General features: G+C 51.2%; 6 protein-coding genes across 6 annotated transcripts; 3 read left to right on the top strand and 3 right to left on the bottom strand.

Annotated features, from left to right (window-relative positions):
- Positions 1–147: 147 nt before the first annotated feature.
- Positions 148–1,715, top strand: ColSpa_04784 (uncharacterized protein; the record flags this gene model as incomplete). The annotated part of the gene is made up of 2 exons (XM_049270996.1): positions 148–1,494; positions 1,527–1,715. 2 exons carry the CDS (start codon positions 148–150, stop codon positions 1,713–1,715), a joined length of 1,536 nt encoding a protein of 511 aa, XP_049126953.1.
- Positions 1,716–2,845: 1,130 nt separating this feature from the next.
- On the top strand, positions 2,846–5,696 carry ColSpa_04783 (pH-response regulator protein palA/prr-1; the record flags this gene model as incomplete). The annotated part of the gene is made up of 5 exons (XM_049270995.1): positions 2,846–2,853; positions 2,916–3,159; positions 3,225–3,933; positions 3,986–5,228; positions 5,279–5,696. The coding sequence occupies 5 exons, from the start codon at positions 2,846–2,848 to the stop codon at positions 5,694–5,696; spliced, it is 2,622 nt and encodes an 873-aa protein (XP_049126952.1).
- A 1,009-nt stretch (positions 5,697–6,705) lies between these two features.
- On the bottom strand, positions 6,706–8,016 carry ColSpa_04782 (aldo-keto reductase yakc [NADP(+)]; the record flags this gene model as incomplete). The annotated part of the gene is made up of 6 exons (XM_049270994.1): positions 6,706–7,001; positions 7,073–7,267; positions 7,315–7,428; positions 7,483–7,626; positions 7,687–7,765; positions 7,858–8,016. The coding sequence occupies 6 exons, from the start codon at positions 8,014–8,016 to the stop codon at positions 6,706–6,708; spliced, it is 987 nt and encodes a 328-aa protein (XP_049126951.1).
- Positions 8,017–9,310: 1,294 nt separating this feature from the next.
- ColSpa_04781 (uncharacterized protein) lies at positions 9,311–10,351 on the top strand (the record flags this gene model as incomplete). Its single annotated transcript, XM_049270993.1, has 1 exon — positions 9,311–10,351. The coding sequence occupies one exon, from the start codon at positions 9,311–9,313 to the stop codon at positions 10,349–10,351; it is 1,041 nt and encodes a 346-aa protein (XP_049126950.1).
- A 552-nt stretch (positions 10,352–10,903) lies between these two features.
- ColSpa_04780 (uncharacterized protein) lies at positions 10,904–11,741 on the bottom strand (the record flags this gene model as incomplete). Its single annotated transcript, XM_049270992.1, has 2 exons — positions 10,904–10,920; positions 10,955–11,741. The coding sequence occupies 2 exons, from the start codon at positions 11,739–11,741 to the stop codon at positions 10,904–10,906; spliced, it is 804 nt and encodes a 267-aa protein (XP_049126949.1).
- A 1,445-nt stretch (positions 11,742–13,186) lies between these two features.
- ColSpa_04779 (uncharacterized protein) lies at positions 13,187–14,845 on the bottom strand (the record flags this gene model as incomplete). The annotated part of the gene is made up of 1 exon (XM_049270991.1): positions 13,187–14,845. One exon carries the CDS (start codon positions 14,843–14,845, stop codon positions 13,187–13,189), a length of 1,659 nt encoding a protein of 552 aa, XP_049126948.1.
- Positions 14,846–15,448: the final 603 nt, after the last annotated feature.

The raw sequence follows: 15,448 nt of genomic DNA, 5'->3' as shown, positions 1-15,448 counted from the left end.
CCACTCACAACCGTCAAGCTGGACGAAAAACAGTTCGACACCTTCCTCCGGACAATGGGAGCTAAGCTGCCTGGTCCGCATCGCGCCTGCAGTATGCGTAACCCACTCACGAGAATGCTGCTTTTTGCAGTCGTCGTCTTGGTCATTATGGCCCTCACTCTAAGGAACGACGCCATCGATGTCCGTGGTCGCATCATGAAGACGGGAGCCGGCGTCAAGTCGTCCATCACACACCAACAGCCCCTGGATGCCGTCACTTCCCACGCGTCCTCGTCTCTCTCCGACAAGATCCCCGCGGAGCCCGCTCCCTCATCGACTCATGTCATGAACTGCGATGTCGACATCGATCACCTCAAGACCCTCAAGGACAAGTATGGCCTCGCCGACAAGATCCACTACTTCAAGCGCTACGTCACCTTCAACCGCAAGCCCATCCAGCGCAAGGGCTACACTGTTTTGGACCAGGACTTCCTTCCCAAGAAGTTCAAGACTGTTGACATGACCAAGTCTTACCCTCCCGAGGAATGCGTGGCCCCTCTGGAAGTTCCTGTCACTCAGTCCCCCTACCCTGCCACTGTCAACGCCTCGGACTTCATGTTCGCCGTTTCTACTACCTACAAGCGTTTCAATGACCCCAAGACGAGCCCGATCAAGGAGTGGTCTCACTGGCTCACCGACAGCAACGGCAAGTCCAATGGCGGCAAGCTTCTTCTCTTGCTTCTCGACGCCAGCGACGCCGAGCTCAAGGACGCCAGCGACAGGCTCAAGAGAGTCGGTATTGACGCCGACGTGGCACACTCTGATCCCTCCATGGAGATGGCGGTTCGCTACCTGACCCTCGTCCCTTACCTCTACAACCACCCCGAGCGGAAGACAAGAAAGTGGCTCGTCACTTGCGATGATGACACTTACTTCCCCAGCATGCACGGTCTCATCGATAAGTTTACCACTTTCGACCACCTGGACCCCCTCTACATCGGAACCCTCTCCGAGGACGTCAACGCCATTCATCGACACGGATCCCAGGCTTTCGGCGGTGCTGGTGTCTTCCTCAGCGTTCCCCTCGCGGCTGCCATCAACCAGCTTTACGAGTCTTGTAAAACGGAGCAGAAGGTCAAGGAGGCCAACTCTGGCTGGGGTCCTCAGGGCGACATCCTTCTCCGTAAGTGTATCTACGAAAACACCGAGGTTCGCCTCACAAACTTGTGGGAGTTGTGGCAGCTTGACCTGTACGGCGACCCGGCTGGCTTCTACGAGTCTGGCATCAAGCCTTTGAGCTTGCACCACTACAAGGGCGGTGGCTGGCACTTCGCCAAGCCTTTCCAGTCCTCAAAGGTCGCCCACGCTTGTGGCGAGGACTGCTCATACCAACGATTCATTACCGCCGACGATTTCATTATCGCCAACGGCTTTAGCATTGCCCACTACCCGCAGGGCATTGACTTCAACCTCGACCAGATGGAGCGAACCTTCACCCCCGCCCCGATGACATTGGTTGGAACTTGGACTACATGTTCGGTCCCCAGCGCAGATCTCTGCACAAGACCGGCCGGAAGATCGCCTGGGAGCTCCAAGAAGCTCACGTGCAGGAAGATGGATCCGTCCTTCAGGTCTACACGCGGAGAAAGGACGACGAGCGCTGGGTCGAGGAGGACGGCGAGCCGATGAGCAAGATCGATGGCATCATTGAGCTTGTCTGGATTCCCTCGACATGAAGTGACCCCCTGCCGAGCACGACGATACGACACGGACAGAGATCTTTTTGCGACCTCTCGCCCCATGATACAACGGGCCCGATGATTCTGGCATTGCAAGGGGCAAAGATGGAGAAGCACATTTAAAAGCTCATCTGAAGCATTTCGTCAGTCCAGGACATCCTGGCCTATTTTGACACGCTAGGGGCCTTCAGCCGAAATAGCACGGGCCCGTTTCGATCCCAACGCCAGCAGAAAAAGTCAATCTGGCAGTCAACATGGACAGATTGCAATGCGCAGGGCCATCGCATTTCCACCTTTCCGGGACAACACGACAACACCCCTGGACAGCATCATAATTATAATCCGCCGAACGCGATACCCCTATTTTATCCACAAGACTCTTATTCGATTCGACTCGCGTTCCCGACTTCGGCATACGGCTCGCAAAGAGCATCGGCGTTTGAGAGTGATAGTGGGCACCTTTACCATTGAAAGCATTCTGGCAAACGCTACGCACTTTTTTTTCTTTTCCTTTTCCTTTCTACTACTACTACTGTGGCATTGCATTGCACATAGATGGATTGCTTAGGATGGATCTAGCAATCGGTACATAGACCTGTTATTGACAGGCCCGGACGTTTGGAGTCATGATAAGGACGTTGGGTGTCCTTTTTTGGAGGTCAACCACCAGGTTTGATTTTAGGTGCAAGGAAAGGCAGTCAACGGTGCCTTGTAGAGTTTAGAGCACGTGTATACCACCAATGATACGAAATGTTCGAAATGTTCCAAAAAAAAAAAAAAAAAGATTCCAAGAATTACGCATGCATTACCGGGAAACTTTGTTAAACTACTTCATACCACGGGATTGCCTGCTGAAGAGGCTTTCAATGGGATGAACCGCTTTGGCCTGGTCGACCAGGCCTAAATGTAGTACATCATCAGGCACTTACCTCAGCCCGTCTCAGCCACACCTCGCCCCACTTGACGCATGTTCAAGCCACATCGCATCTGGGCCCCGCCAACGTCAGTTGCGTTAGCGCAGTGCGGGCTGCTTCTTCCATGTTTCGAGAAATGAAGTCATGAGGCTTCTATGGTAGCTCGAAGCTCTCCAACGCCGTATTCCCAACGCTGCGAGGTGTCATTTCAAGATGGCGACGTGAGTAACCCATTGTCTTCTCCAACGCCTGAGTGGTTTGCTGACTGTTACGTCATGACTAGTATATCCAACATCCTGTCGCTGCCCTTCCGCAAGTCCACCCAGCTGTCGCTTTCCTCGACGATACGACAGTACATCAACACCAAATATGACCAGCACCCGGACATGTTTCGCCAGGACCTCGAGGTCATTGACGCCCTGCGACGCGATGCGGTCAACGTGAGGGAGCCGCATCCTAGCGGTATCAAGAAGCTCCAGGCGTACGCGGGACAGCTGGTGTGGATTGGCGGCAAATTTCCAATCGACGTATGTCCCCCGACGCTTTCATGATGGTGCGAATCTTTTGGGTTGCTGATACGACCGTCTGTTAGATCGGCGCCGAGTTTACGTGGTACCCGGCTCTGGGCTACAACACCGAACGGCCGATGGTGCGAAACAATCTCAAGTACGAACTCATGAACATCCTCTACAACCTCGCCTCCCTCTACTCCCAGCTCGCTGTCGCGCAGTCACGAACAGGCACCGAAGGCCTGAAGAACGCCGCTGGATACTTCGCCTCGGCGTCTGGGGTGTTGGAGCACATGCAAAAGGAAATCCTACCCGAGCTGCGCATGTCTGATCCTCCCGAGGACATGGACGCCAACACCCTCGAGTCGCTCTCGTATCTGCTTCTGGCGCAGTCCCAAGAGTGCTTCTGGCAAAAGGCCGTTATGGACGGGTACAAGGATGCCATCATCGCTCGTCTCGCCGCTCGCGTGTCGGACCTCTACAACATGGCGGGGGAGGCTGCGATGAAGAGCGAGGCCATTAGTTCGGCATGGATCCACCACATGAGCGCAAAGCACCATCACTTCGCCGGCGCTGCACAATATCGTGCCGCATGCGACTGTCTCGAGAAGAGGAGATACGGTGAAGAGGTCGCTCGTTTGCAGGACGCTGTGGGTTGCGTTAATGAAGGTCTGAAGGAGAGTCGTGGTGGCTACCTCAACAAGGCGGTGCTTGAGGATCTGAACGGTCTGAAGCGCAAGGTTGAGGAAGATTTGAAGCGGGCCGAGAAGGACAACGACGTGATCTACCTTCGTAAGTGTTGATAACCCAGGGACTGGACAGGCGCTTGAGCTAACTTTTTAAGAACCCGTCCCGCCAAAGTCGGAACTCAAGATTCTCGATAGAGCCAACATGGCTGTCGCCAGGGTGCCTCCGCAAGTGGCCAACCCCTTCGACTACCTCGGAGACCAGGCCGAGTTTGGCCCTGCACTATTTACAAAACTCGTTCCGTTCTCCGTCCACGCTGCTATTACGATATACGAGCAACTCCGCGATCGCATCGTAAACGAGAACATTATCGGACAGATGGAAACACAAACCGAAAAGCTGCATGCTATGCTGAGCTCTATCAATCTACCCGGCTCACTACAGGCCCTAGAAAAGCCGCTGGGCCTGCCGCACAGTCTGGTGCATCATGCGGAGGAGATACGGCAAGCGGATGCCATCGGCCGCATTCAGCGGGCGTTTTCAGATATCGACAAGTTGCGAACTGCCGATCTCGCAGTCTTCAACGAAGGCAAGGCGATCCTCGCGGCAGAGGAGGAGGAAGACAACCGAATGAGACGGAAGTACGGCACCGATCGGTGGTCCAGACCTGATAGTCGAAGCGACCCCCAAGGAAGCCGGTTCTGGGCTCAGGTGGCTGAGATTGAGGGCTACTTTGCGAGCAGTACGAGCAGTGATGCTGTGGTCCGAGAGAAATACAGGGAGGTCCAAGATCTTCTCGAAATGCTATCTGGATCGGACCGGGAAATCATGGATTACGTGCCTTCATCCAGGCGGATGGACATCCCAGAGCCCTTGAAGCCGGTGATAGGAAGGCTTCGTGGAGCTTATAACGACGTCCTCCGACTTGAGTCCAAGAGGAGAAAGAAGGCAGAGGCGCTGCGAGAGAAGGCCAGAACGGATGATATCAAGCCGGATATTCTCAAAGAAGCAGCACGCCTCGAGAGGACGTACCCGACGACGGCCATCGTGCCGGCGCACTTCGAAGACTTCTTTGAGAAGCGTCTTGACAAGCTGTACGATGCCGAGATTGAGGCTGTCGCGAAGGAAGAAGATGAGCAGGAGCGACTCATGTCTGAGGTTCAGAGAGTCAATCGGGAGTTCGAGAGTCAGAAGCGAAATCTGGCAAGCGGCAGCCGCGAGCGCGAGCAGGCGCTGCAAAGGCTTGACAACGCCTACTACAAGTACAAGGAGATTGTCAACAATGTCGACGTTGGACGAAAGTTCTATAATGACTTGAGCAAGGTGGTGGGCCAGAATTTCCGGGATCCGGTCAAGGCGTGGGCTGCGGAACGGCGGATGGATGCCAAGAGCCTCGAAGAGTAAGTCGGTCTTTCCAGCGTGACGGACACCGATGCTAACTATGCGCCAGAGAGGTCAGCATGCCGCCACTCAGCTCCCTCAACATCAACAGATCGCCGGTCCACTCTCCGACTGGCTCAAGCTACGACCCACGGTCTCAGTCTTACTTCAGCGCAAGCGTCGTTCCCGGCACGGCGCCACAACAGCAGCAGCAAGCCCCTACACGGCATGAGGTACACTCGCCCCTAGAGGCTCACATCCAATCATGGGCCGGCTCGACCGTCGAGCCTCAGCACCCGAGACCCGCAGCCGCCATGTCCAGCATGTGGCAGCCCGACATGGGCATCAAGTTTGGGGGCCAGCCCGGTGCACCGGCACCGGCACCTGCATCAGCCAGCGGACAGCCGCCGGTGCAGAACACGGCGAACCAGCCGCCGCAGCCCCAGGGAGGTACATGGAATCCCGGGTCGGGGATCAAGTTCGGATAGGACACAGAACGGTTCCCACCGCCCAGAGGAAGGAGGTAGTAGGTTGTGATTTTGTTTGATCTTGGGGGGTGAGCGATCAGTTCGGCGTTGGTGGGTTTGTGTCGTCTTGCTAGATGTATCATAGATCCGTCGCTAAGCACGCCTTGGTTGGTGAATTCTAAAGAAATGCATACTATCATCTTGCGAGATTTGGCAATGTAAGTGCTGGGCGCTTGAGGAGGGCGCCTGAACTCCGTCGGGTATTATATTGAGTCGTCTTCCATTCCACATCTATAATCTGTCCACGGACCTGCCATCTACCTGTGCAAGCAACACAAAACCATGAAAGGTCACCGTCGCACCCGGATTGGATGCCTGACCTCGCCTGTCTTTCGTTGAGCAGACGATGGTATTTGCCATCGGATGATACATCTCTTGGACGGTACCACTAGGAGAAATTACACTGCTGCCTCGCGTGCCGTTGGCTTTCTCAACTGCGTGAAGATCGTATCATGAGGGTACATCTTAAGTCAGGATTTGAGTGTGCGTCTCGTGGCTAATGTGAACAAAACAAAAAAGGACAGAGGGTATGCATGCATCATACCTGGCACAAGCCCTTGGAACTTATCGCTTACGAAATCACGAGGCATAAGCGCCGAGAGTTCTGGGCAGCACTTGAATAGGTAGTTAGATTACACGAAACATTCCGAGAATCAGTGTCGGAGACAAAGTGACGGGCGTTACCGATTTTAACGCTCAATCATAGGAATCTTGAAGATCCAAGAGTGCATATTGTTGAGTCATCGCACTTAAGGGTAGTTTTCTAGAGTTGTTGGGAGTTATGTTAGACCTGGCTTTTAGTACCCGATGCATGCACAAACAGTACAAACATAACCGCTTCAAAAAGAGTTGCCGTTTTGTGTGGCCAAAGTCAGATGTTGACCGCCATAACATATTGCTGCCGCCATAATAGTGCAGCATCTTGAATGCTCATCATATTCGCTTTTAGAAACTGGTGTTCTATAGTCACTTAGTGTCCCACCATGGCCTGCGCGGTTTCGTTGTATCTGTTCCCGTGCGGCTTGGCCGCATCAATGATCCTCCGCATCTCTTTCTTCTCCTCCTCGGTCAGCTCGACGTCTCTCGACGCCCAGTTCTCTTCCAGCCTCTTGGCCTTGGTCGTTCCCGGAATAGGAATCATGTTCTGGGCAGCGACCCAAGCGAGAGCAATCTGCGGCAGAGAGCATCCCTTGCGAACGGCGAGCTTCTTGATCTCGTCGACGATAGCCTTGTTCTTGTAAAAGTTCTCGCCTTGGAACTTGGGGCCTTTTTTTTGCGAAACGCGCGTCAGTAAACCTCTCCGATGTTGGTTATGCAGGGTTTGGACGATGACTTACTTCCACGTCGGAAATCGGTAGGGGCGAAGTCGTCGGGGCTCTTGTACTGGAAATCGTCGACGAGCCAGCCGTGGCCCAACGGGCTGTAGGCGACGTATGCCACGCCAAGCTCTCTGGCAGTCTCGATCAGCCCGTCGGTCTCGTGGATGGTCTCAAAAGCCGAGTACTCTGCCTGAACGGCATCGATCTTGGCAACTGAGGTTTGTTAGTGTAAGTTTGGCTGATTTGGCGAGGAGACTTACTTGAGTTTGCTTTGCGCAAAGTGTCAGCTGAACACTCGGAAAGGCCAATATACTTGGTCTTTCCAGCCTTGCGAATCTCATCAAGGGCTGGGATCGACTCCTCGAGCGGCGTCTCTGATAGCAGTATCAGCAGGGGTTAAGTCTTTTGATGGAAGCTGAGCGACTTACTAGGGTCGATTCGATGGAGGTAGTAGAGATCAGGAGTGAATCCGAGTCTCTCGATCGTCCCCTCGATGTATTTCTTGATGTGGGAAGCAGAGTTGGTGACAGTCATGCCTTCTTCAAAAACAGCGAACCCACATTTGGACGCGACTATGTGAAGTCGTGTCAGTCAAACGGATTAACATACTAAAAGAGACCACCAATGCGTACTGAAAACTTTGTCGCGGACGTTGTGCTTTCTGATAAAGTCGCCCAAGAGCTTTTCATTGACACCAGCCTGGTAGACTACCTGGTTATGAGTTCGTCAGCATTTCTCAGCTAACCAAGCGGAAGGAACAGCATGAATTATTCAAAAGAACCATCAGCAATTTGGTGACCTACTGCTGTATCCCAAAAAGTGCATCCAAGCTCGATGGCCTTTAGAAGCACGGGTTCGGCCTCCTCCAAGGTAAGGTTGCTCCCCAGACCAAAGCTCAGGCCCATTGCACCGAAGCCGGGCGAGTTGACTTGGATATCTTGGAAGGAGAATGTCTTGACCATTGTGTCGGTTGCATTTGTTTGAATAATTTACGGGTGCTGTGAAGATTTGTGAGGTTGCGATGATGCCGAGCCTTTGGGGGTTGCACTCGGGGCATATAAGTCGACTTGGTGAATGTGTCGCGTATGACGTATTGCTACGATCCAGCAGCCATCGAAGCAGTTCCGGCGATAATCAATTACCTGCGACCGGCTGACATACCGAAAGTGGATCTGATGATCTTCGTCCCACTATTTCATTAGATACCTGTCTCAAAACCTACCAACATATGATCAAACTGTACACAACCTCCAGTTGGCCGGAGTTAAGATTGTTCCTCCGGGCGTCTGGATTCAAGCAATTGAGGTCGAAAAATAAAGACGTTACACAAATCGGTAAGTGTCCGTTGGCACCGCATGAGTCGCAGTTGGGTGTTACTGCATACATCGTAGTAGAACGTAGATGTTTGCCGAATCGCTTCCGTTGGCCCACTCGCCAGTGTTAGAGAGCGGGCTCCGCGGTACGCAGATTAGAAGCGTGGGCAAGAATCCGCACATTCCTGTCCAATACTCGTTATTTGAGTCTCGGACTTGTGTTTATGTCTATCCGTCATACGGGCTATTGTCCACTGTGAAGTACTTTTAGTGTCCAGTTTCGTTACATACTATACGTATGAAACCGGGCACTCATCCCAGTTCTCGTAATCCAACATACGCGCAGTGTGAAACATCTATCTCGTCCAATAATATTGCTTTTGTGTAGACTACAGCTCAAAGATGATATTCAATGATCTGGTTTGAGTACGGAGAGTCATCTCTTTCGTCTCTTCTACCAAGTTTCCCATCATCCCTATTTCCCTTGTCTTGGGCGTCTTGAACAGCCCAAACAGTGCTTTGATCTTTCACTTGACTTGGTCTCATTGAATATCATGAAACCCGGAGAAAGAAAGAGGGGGTGACAGAGAACCACGAAAAACTTACATTCAGTTTTTGCTGTTAAATCTGCACATGCCAAAATACGTTATTCTTTGGTGACGCAAAACAAGTGCCGTAATGACTCCATAGTAAGCAAGCATTCCATTCTTGGAGCTTGCGTTAACTGTCTTGCCACTCTTTTACGGTGGGCCCAACTACCCACTATGCTACTTTGCAATGAATCGTGAAGACCTCAAGCTGACATTTCGGATTTAAGCGCTGTATTTCCTAGGTTCGCAAATCTTGAAAAGTAGCTCTTCCTCGTTGCGAGACTTCTAAAGTTTCACTATCCCACCATGCTCTATCTCCAACTTTCGTTACAAGCGATAACTAGATGTTTGAAATGCCCAGTCCTCAATTACTGGGGTTGTTAGCTCTTTCTTGCTTGCCCTCGGTCCTGTCAATCCCGACGAGCCACTACAACTGGCAGAATGGTACCAACGTCACCACCTTGGAACTCGTTCCAGGGACCCAGTCGCTGGAGAATATCGCAGTTCAGAGAAATGGCAACATTCTAGTCACGTCTGTCGCTTCGTCAACGCTGTTCGGGCTGTCGTCCCGGGGCGAACATCCACCAATCCCGGTTGCCCAAGTTCCCGTTGTGACTGGGCTCCTCGGAATCACTGAGCTTGAGAAGGATATCTTTTACGTCATCGGTTCCAACTTGACATCGACTGAAAATTCGAACGGAGTGTGGAGAGTTGACCTTCGCGACTTCCAAGTTTCTTGGAACAGTACCATCCTTCAACCGGCTTCAGTCTCTTTGGTTGCACAAGTCCCATCGGCTCTGCAGCTCAATGGCATGACCCGTCTCTCCAGAAACGACACCAAGAATCTTCTCATTTCAGATTCTTCTCGAGGCACAATTATCCGTCTAGATGTTGACACGGGAGAGTACGAAACGGTCATCAAAGAGCCGGAGATGGCTTCGTTAGCTACGGGCTTAGGGATCGGCGTGAATGGGATTCGGATCCACAACAACGACCTCTATTTCGTAAGCTTGGATCAGGGTATCTTTGCCAGAGTACCAATTTCTCTCGCAAGCGGAGTGACGATTGGTCCTGTGGAAACACTTGCCTCCAACATTACCTTCGGCGATGACTTTGCCCTGTCAGACGACGGCAAGCAGGCGTACGTTGCCACAAATGGCCCTCACGAGGTTATTGGAGTCGATTTGGTTCGCGGGGGCAAGTTCGTCGTCGCCTCGTCGCCTCTGCTAGGATCTGCGTCCTCGGTCGCCCAAGGACTACATGACGCCCGTAAGGTTTTATACGTGACCGGTGCTACATCTTTGGGAAACAGTACAATCGGCCACGTATCCAGCATATCACTGGAGTGCAAAGCCCTAGCTGAAAGTTTAGGTTCCTCTGCTCTTTCGCAGTAGTACCAACATAACGATATCAACATAAACTAAATGTAGCCCTTATCTCGACTTCATGACGTTCGAAGTCCTAATAAATAAAGAGCACTCAATAAAATACGTTTCGCTTTGAGATCGTGGTCTCTATGAATGCTGACTTATGTTGATTGTCTATTCCACTAAATAATATTGTATACTCTTATTGCAGCAAGGAAACAAGACCCCCTCGAACAAATATTGAACCTACCTGATTAAGACGATGGTTCCGTAGGGTGCCTGATGCATATAAGGGTCTCTAGCCAATGGTCTTGCTTCTATCTACCCACCAGCTATGTAAAGGGGGTGCAGCTGAGCAGAGAAGATTTATAGGGGTATCCAAGAGAAAACGATCAATGACCTCTGGTGCCGCGGCGTCGATTTCGTCCAACCGGAAAAGCTGTAGACCGTAATCTTGTAACAATTTCGAGATCTTCGGTGCTACCCCTGGAACCTTGAAAAGTCGCCAACTTCTTTCTAGTAGCCCACTGTTCGACAAAGCATCTCTGATATGCTGTGTACTCGCCGATGCTATTAGAGTCAGTGGGTTGGTGGACCTAGTTATGGCTACGTTAGAAGTGATGCACTTACACACGCCGTACTTCTCCATTTCCAGCTCCGTCTCCATAATGCGGTACTTTGTAAACATGGGGTTGGTAGTCTCCAGCTTCCTTGATTGGATGTGCATGTTGTAAAGCGTGATCTCAAACGGCGCGCCGTGCGTGGCCCATGCTGTCCAAAAGTCCTGGTTGTGAACCATTTCGACATACTGGACGAGATCGTCGAGAACAGCCTTCTCAAATACCCACTCTTGACTCTCCAAGTTCCAAAATTTCGGACCAAATGAATCAATCGGCCGATTGAGTACACCTGCCGAAGCCCTCATTGTATCGCGCATCATGTCATGGTTTGTGTGGCTTGATCTCCACACTGTTGGGGCTTTGACGTAGGTGTTGAATGTTTGGCGCATGCTGAACGGCTGCACAGCGATGGACTCCGAATCCAACCATAGTCCGTAGTCGTAATCCAGCGTCAGGGCTGCTGCCAACTTTTTAATCGTTTGGTATTCGTACTTTCCACGTTCTCTAAGCAGCGCTGATGTATCTTCCTTCGTGATGCCATCACTTATCAACGAGTGGAACACTGGTGGGAGTATGTCGAATAGATTGACGATTTTGATATTCGGCTTCGGTCCGTTGAAGTTCTTCGGCGGTACAGGGAAGATGCCAAATTTCTCTCCACAGGCCTCCAGGCCGTTCAACATATTATTGAACATATCAGCTTCACCGGAATCCGACACAATCACATGGATGTCGATTTCGGTGTAGTCAGTGCAGAGGCACATAAAAGACTGAAGGAAATCAATGGCGAGCTGCATGTGTTTTCTCTAGGCATTGTCAGTAGTTGACGCATGATGAAGAGTTGGGCAACGGAAGCTTACGTAGGTTGGCAAGACAATGATGTACTTAAGTCCGCTAAAATCCACCGACTGCGAGACTCCATCGTTTGTTGGCTTATTTGCGTGATTGATTAAGTCGTTCGTATCGGCATGTGTCTTGCCGGTGTAGTTGCCAAATAGAGAGGGAGGGCGAATCTCGAAGTGCGGCCACAAGTCATAGCTGAAAATCCCCACCAAGATAACGACGCAGGTCAGGCAACAAAAATACAGGATGCGTGTCTCTTTTAGTTGCATCGGGATGCCCTTCCTCGAAATCATGTTTGTTTGTCAGAAGAGTTGCCGAGTAAGAAAGCATGCGCACTGTCGAACAGAAACTGCTAACTCACGTGCTTTATAGTATACAACGGAAGTCATCATTTAAGCATCGTAACTTCCCATAATAAACTGCTTTTTGTGCCTCAGGTTTTGTTTAAATCTTAGTCTAGGGTAGATGGACTTGTGGTGAGGGGTTTGAGCATCGTGGCAGGATTGTGAGAGATGCTGATGTGCATTGATCTCTTTGAGGATAGTGAACAGATTGAAGTTCGTCTCAAGAGACCGTACTAACTTTATGAATGAAACGCTTGATCTTCGTACACTCGGTTGGGCAGACCAATCCGGACGACTCACACTCAACCCTCTACCGATCGCCACTTGTCATGTTATGATATCGACTAAAAGATCCATCCCCGCATCCGAATTGAAAGGCTTTCCTTGCAAACTTTCTTTCTCCAACCAAACTGAATCGCCCGTTGTTTCCTTCGTGAGGCTTTCTAAGCTTCTGAAAGTTCCATACGCGCGGATATTCGTCAGCTCACATTGTAGTGTCACATAGGGCTTCCATCGGACGACTTGGACGATCTTTGGCTCCGTGAACAGGCTAACCCCTGACAGCCTGACTTCATTTACCGACCTGCTCATGATGCAAGTATGGTGGTATTCCGTATGGATATATGCCATTATCTGCACTGGTCTGGTTCCATCTCAACAGCTGCCTAACCGGTAATAATTTGAGAGTAAAGTTTGAGTTGACTGCAATGTAGCCTTCTATGGTTCAATTCTGCTCCTTGAACTCTGCGCGAGGGAGAAAGGCTGCCCTCCAATGGTTCGACACTGTTACTGAACTTCATCCACTACAGCACCTTAAAAGACTGGCACATGCCTGTGACCCTTACGCGTATCAATGGCTTGTTAGAGTTCCCTGGTCGTCGTTCGTCCTCGCTCTCGCTCTCCATTCCGGGGTTCTTTATATTCCCCGTTCACTCCAAAATCTTAAGAATGCTAACTTAGGAATTACTGCGATCGAGAACAATTTTGAGGTACAATAGCCGAGCGCCTCAAAGTCCATCCTTCGTCGCGTGGTCACTGAGCGAAATTTGACTCTTTTACAACTCCTCCCCAGCATTCTCTACTCCCTCGTCGGCGTGGCTCTTCTGCTCCAAGTACCGTTCCTTGATCGGAACGCGTTCGTACGCATCGTAACCTCCAGCTCTCTGATACCAGTATGCGACCACATCGTATAGACATTTGTTACCGTGACCCCAGTCGTTGGGCTTGTACTTTTCGATGTACGCCTCGAAGCTCTTGTGAAAAGGTACATTATCACACACATGGAAGCGGCAAACCGATGTATGGCCGTTAGCATCCAACTCAATAAAAGGCTGGCAAGCATAGGCACTTTCGAACATGGGAAATGGCGGTTCCGCTGCCCATGCGTAGCCAACGTAATCTTCTGAGCCTGTGCCGAATGTTGATGGAAACTTTTCACCGTCCACAAAGAACTTCTCGTCCCCTTCTCCCCACCACCAATCAATGGATTTCTCGCCCCCGACGCCATACCACCAGTCGTTTGCTGGGACCTTGGGATCTTTCCAGTGGTTCCAGATGTGCATCTGTACACCACAGAACCGACCTGGCCCATTGTCCAACATCAAAAGGGGCCAATCAATTTCTCGACCTTCTTTGATAGGCTTTTCGAGGAATGCGTCCCGGTGCCATTTTGCATGAAACCGCAACATTTCCTTGGCTGACTTCTCAAGCGGACGATGGCAGATGGTGAACAAGAGCTTCTGCTCCTTGCTGCCGTCATTGTTCACCTTGAGCACGGCGCGGTCGGAAAATGGCATAAACCAGTGGCTGTAGAAGCCACCGCCATCTGTCGATCCTTGAGGGAGGGATCGATATGTTTGTATTCCGGGGACGCTGCCGAAAAAGTCTCCAAGAGGAGCCCAAACGCTTGGTGACTTGTCATGGTCCCAAGTAATCTGGAAGACAAGTTCTCGTAGGACTTGGGCTGTATGTTCGGGATCCTGAGGAAGATCCAAGGGCACAATGCGCAGTCCGGTGATGGCTCGATTGCCCTTAAGCTCTCGTACGTTGTGGGTTTTTCCAGGAGGTATAGTGATCGTAAATGTTTCCAGCGTGTCACCTTTCGACCGAGGGAGCGCAGACCAGCCACGCCGACTCAGCTCACGGTCGGCCGCGGCCAGTGCCAGACATGCTTCTCGATCAAAGGTACCGTCGAAGTACGGCAGTTTTGTATGTTTTGGGAATGAAGTGTACGTGAAATGATAGTAGGCTCCCCAACCCGGTCCAAAACGGATCTTTGCGTACTTGTTATATGGAATGGGAATAAAACTATTGCGACCGCGCGATAGAGTTGGGGCGATTGAGGGAAAATTGTGCGGCATGTTTTGGAAGCGATCGAAAAAGTCCCGAAACGGCATGTCGATGGCAGGCTTGCCGTTATGTTCATCGTCAATAAAAATCTGAATACGACCAACATCGGGCATAGCAGACCAGGTGCGCCAAATGACACCGGGTCCATATTGCTCAAAGGCGACGACCCACTGGCCTTCTTCGCGAATGATGCCATTGCCGTCATCGTTGGCATCCCAGTCAATGTACTTGTCTTCTTTGGGATCATAGCGAGACCGCCGGTCATAGCTCGACATACAGCCGCCGCGCTCCCCTTGGGACGGCGGCTCAGCAAGTTGCTCGAGATCGTAGAGCTGGCGGACGATATCAGGATAGGTCATTTGCATTTTAACTGAGCTTGGAGTAAAGACAATCCAAAATGAGGGGCAATCAAGCGCGGTCCGATCGGTGACAAAGGTAACCTTTTTATTATCCATCCCATAGGGCCGGTGCAAAACTGCGTGCGGCCACGCATGACTAGTTTAGAGTTTGTAGAACATGGGATTGTCCGCCCTACAGTATTGCCCTTCAATGCTGGTCATGAAACTGGATGACGTCCCAGCTGAGTTGATGTTCTGCTCCGCAGAGTCACATAAATTTTCTCGTCCACACAGAGGGACCACGGGGGAAGACGCCTTGTTTTGTTGTCCAAAGGAAGAACGGAGGGCCGGGGGCAGTGCGGCTTTCATGGAGTTCGCCACTAACTTGCTAAGGAGTTGATTAGCTTCAATCTAGAAGCTCATAAAGTTCAGCAAGGCCCTCATGGCCAGTAGTTGACATTCTGAAGAGCAGCACCGCGTTCAAAGTGAGGCTGAAGGCAATTAAATTCACTTTGAAGAGTAGTGGAGCGCTTAGAGAAGGTGCTTTACTTTATATTCAGGCTGACTACGTCCCTTCTTCCAGCGTCCGAAGTATTATACACAACGATGAAACTCTTCAGGCGCATGCTA

Source organism: Colletotrichum spaethianum (genome assembly GCF_022836535.1).
Source record: "Colletotrichum spaethianum MAFF 239500 DNA, contig10, whole genome shotgun sequence".
In the NCBI taxonomy this organism is placed as follows: domain Eukaryota; kingdom Fungi; phylum Ascomycota; class Sordariomycetes; order Glomerellales; family Glomerellaceae; genus Colletotrichum; species Colletotrichum spaethianum.
The sequence above is the reverse complement of the archived record's forward strand: the minus strand, read 5'-3'. Positions and strand labels throughout refer to the sequence as shown.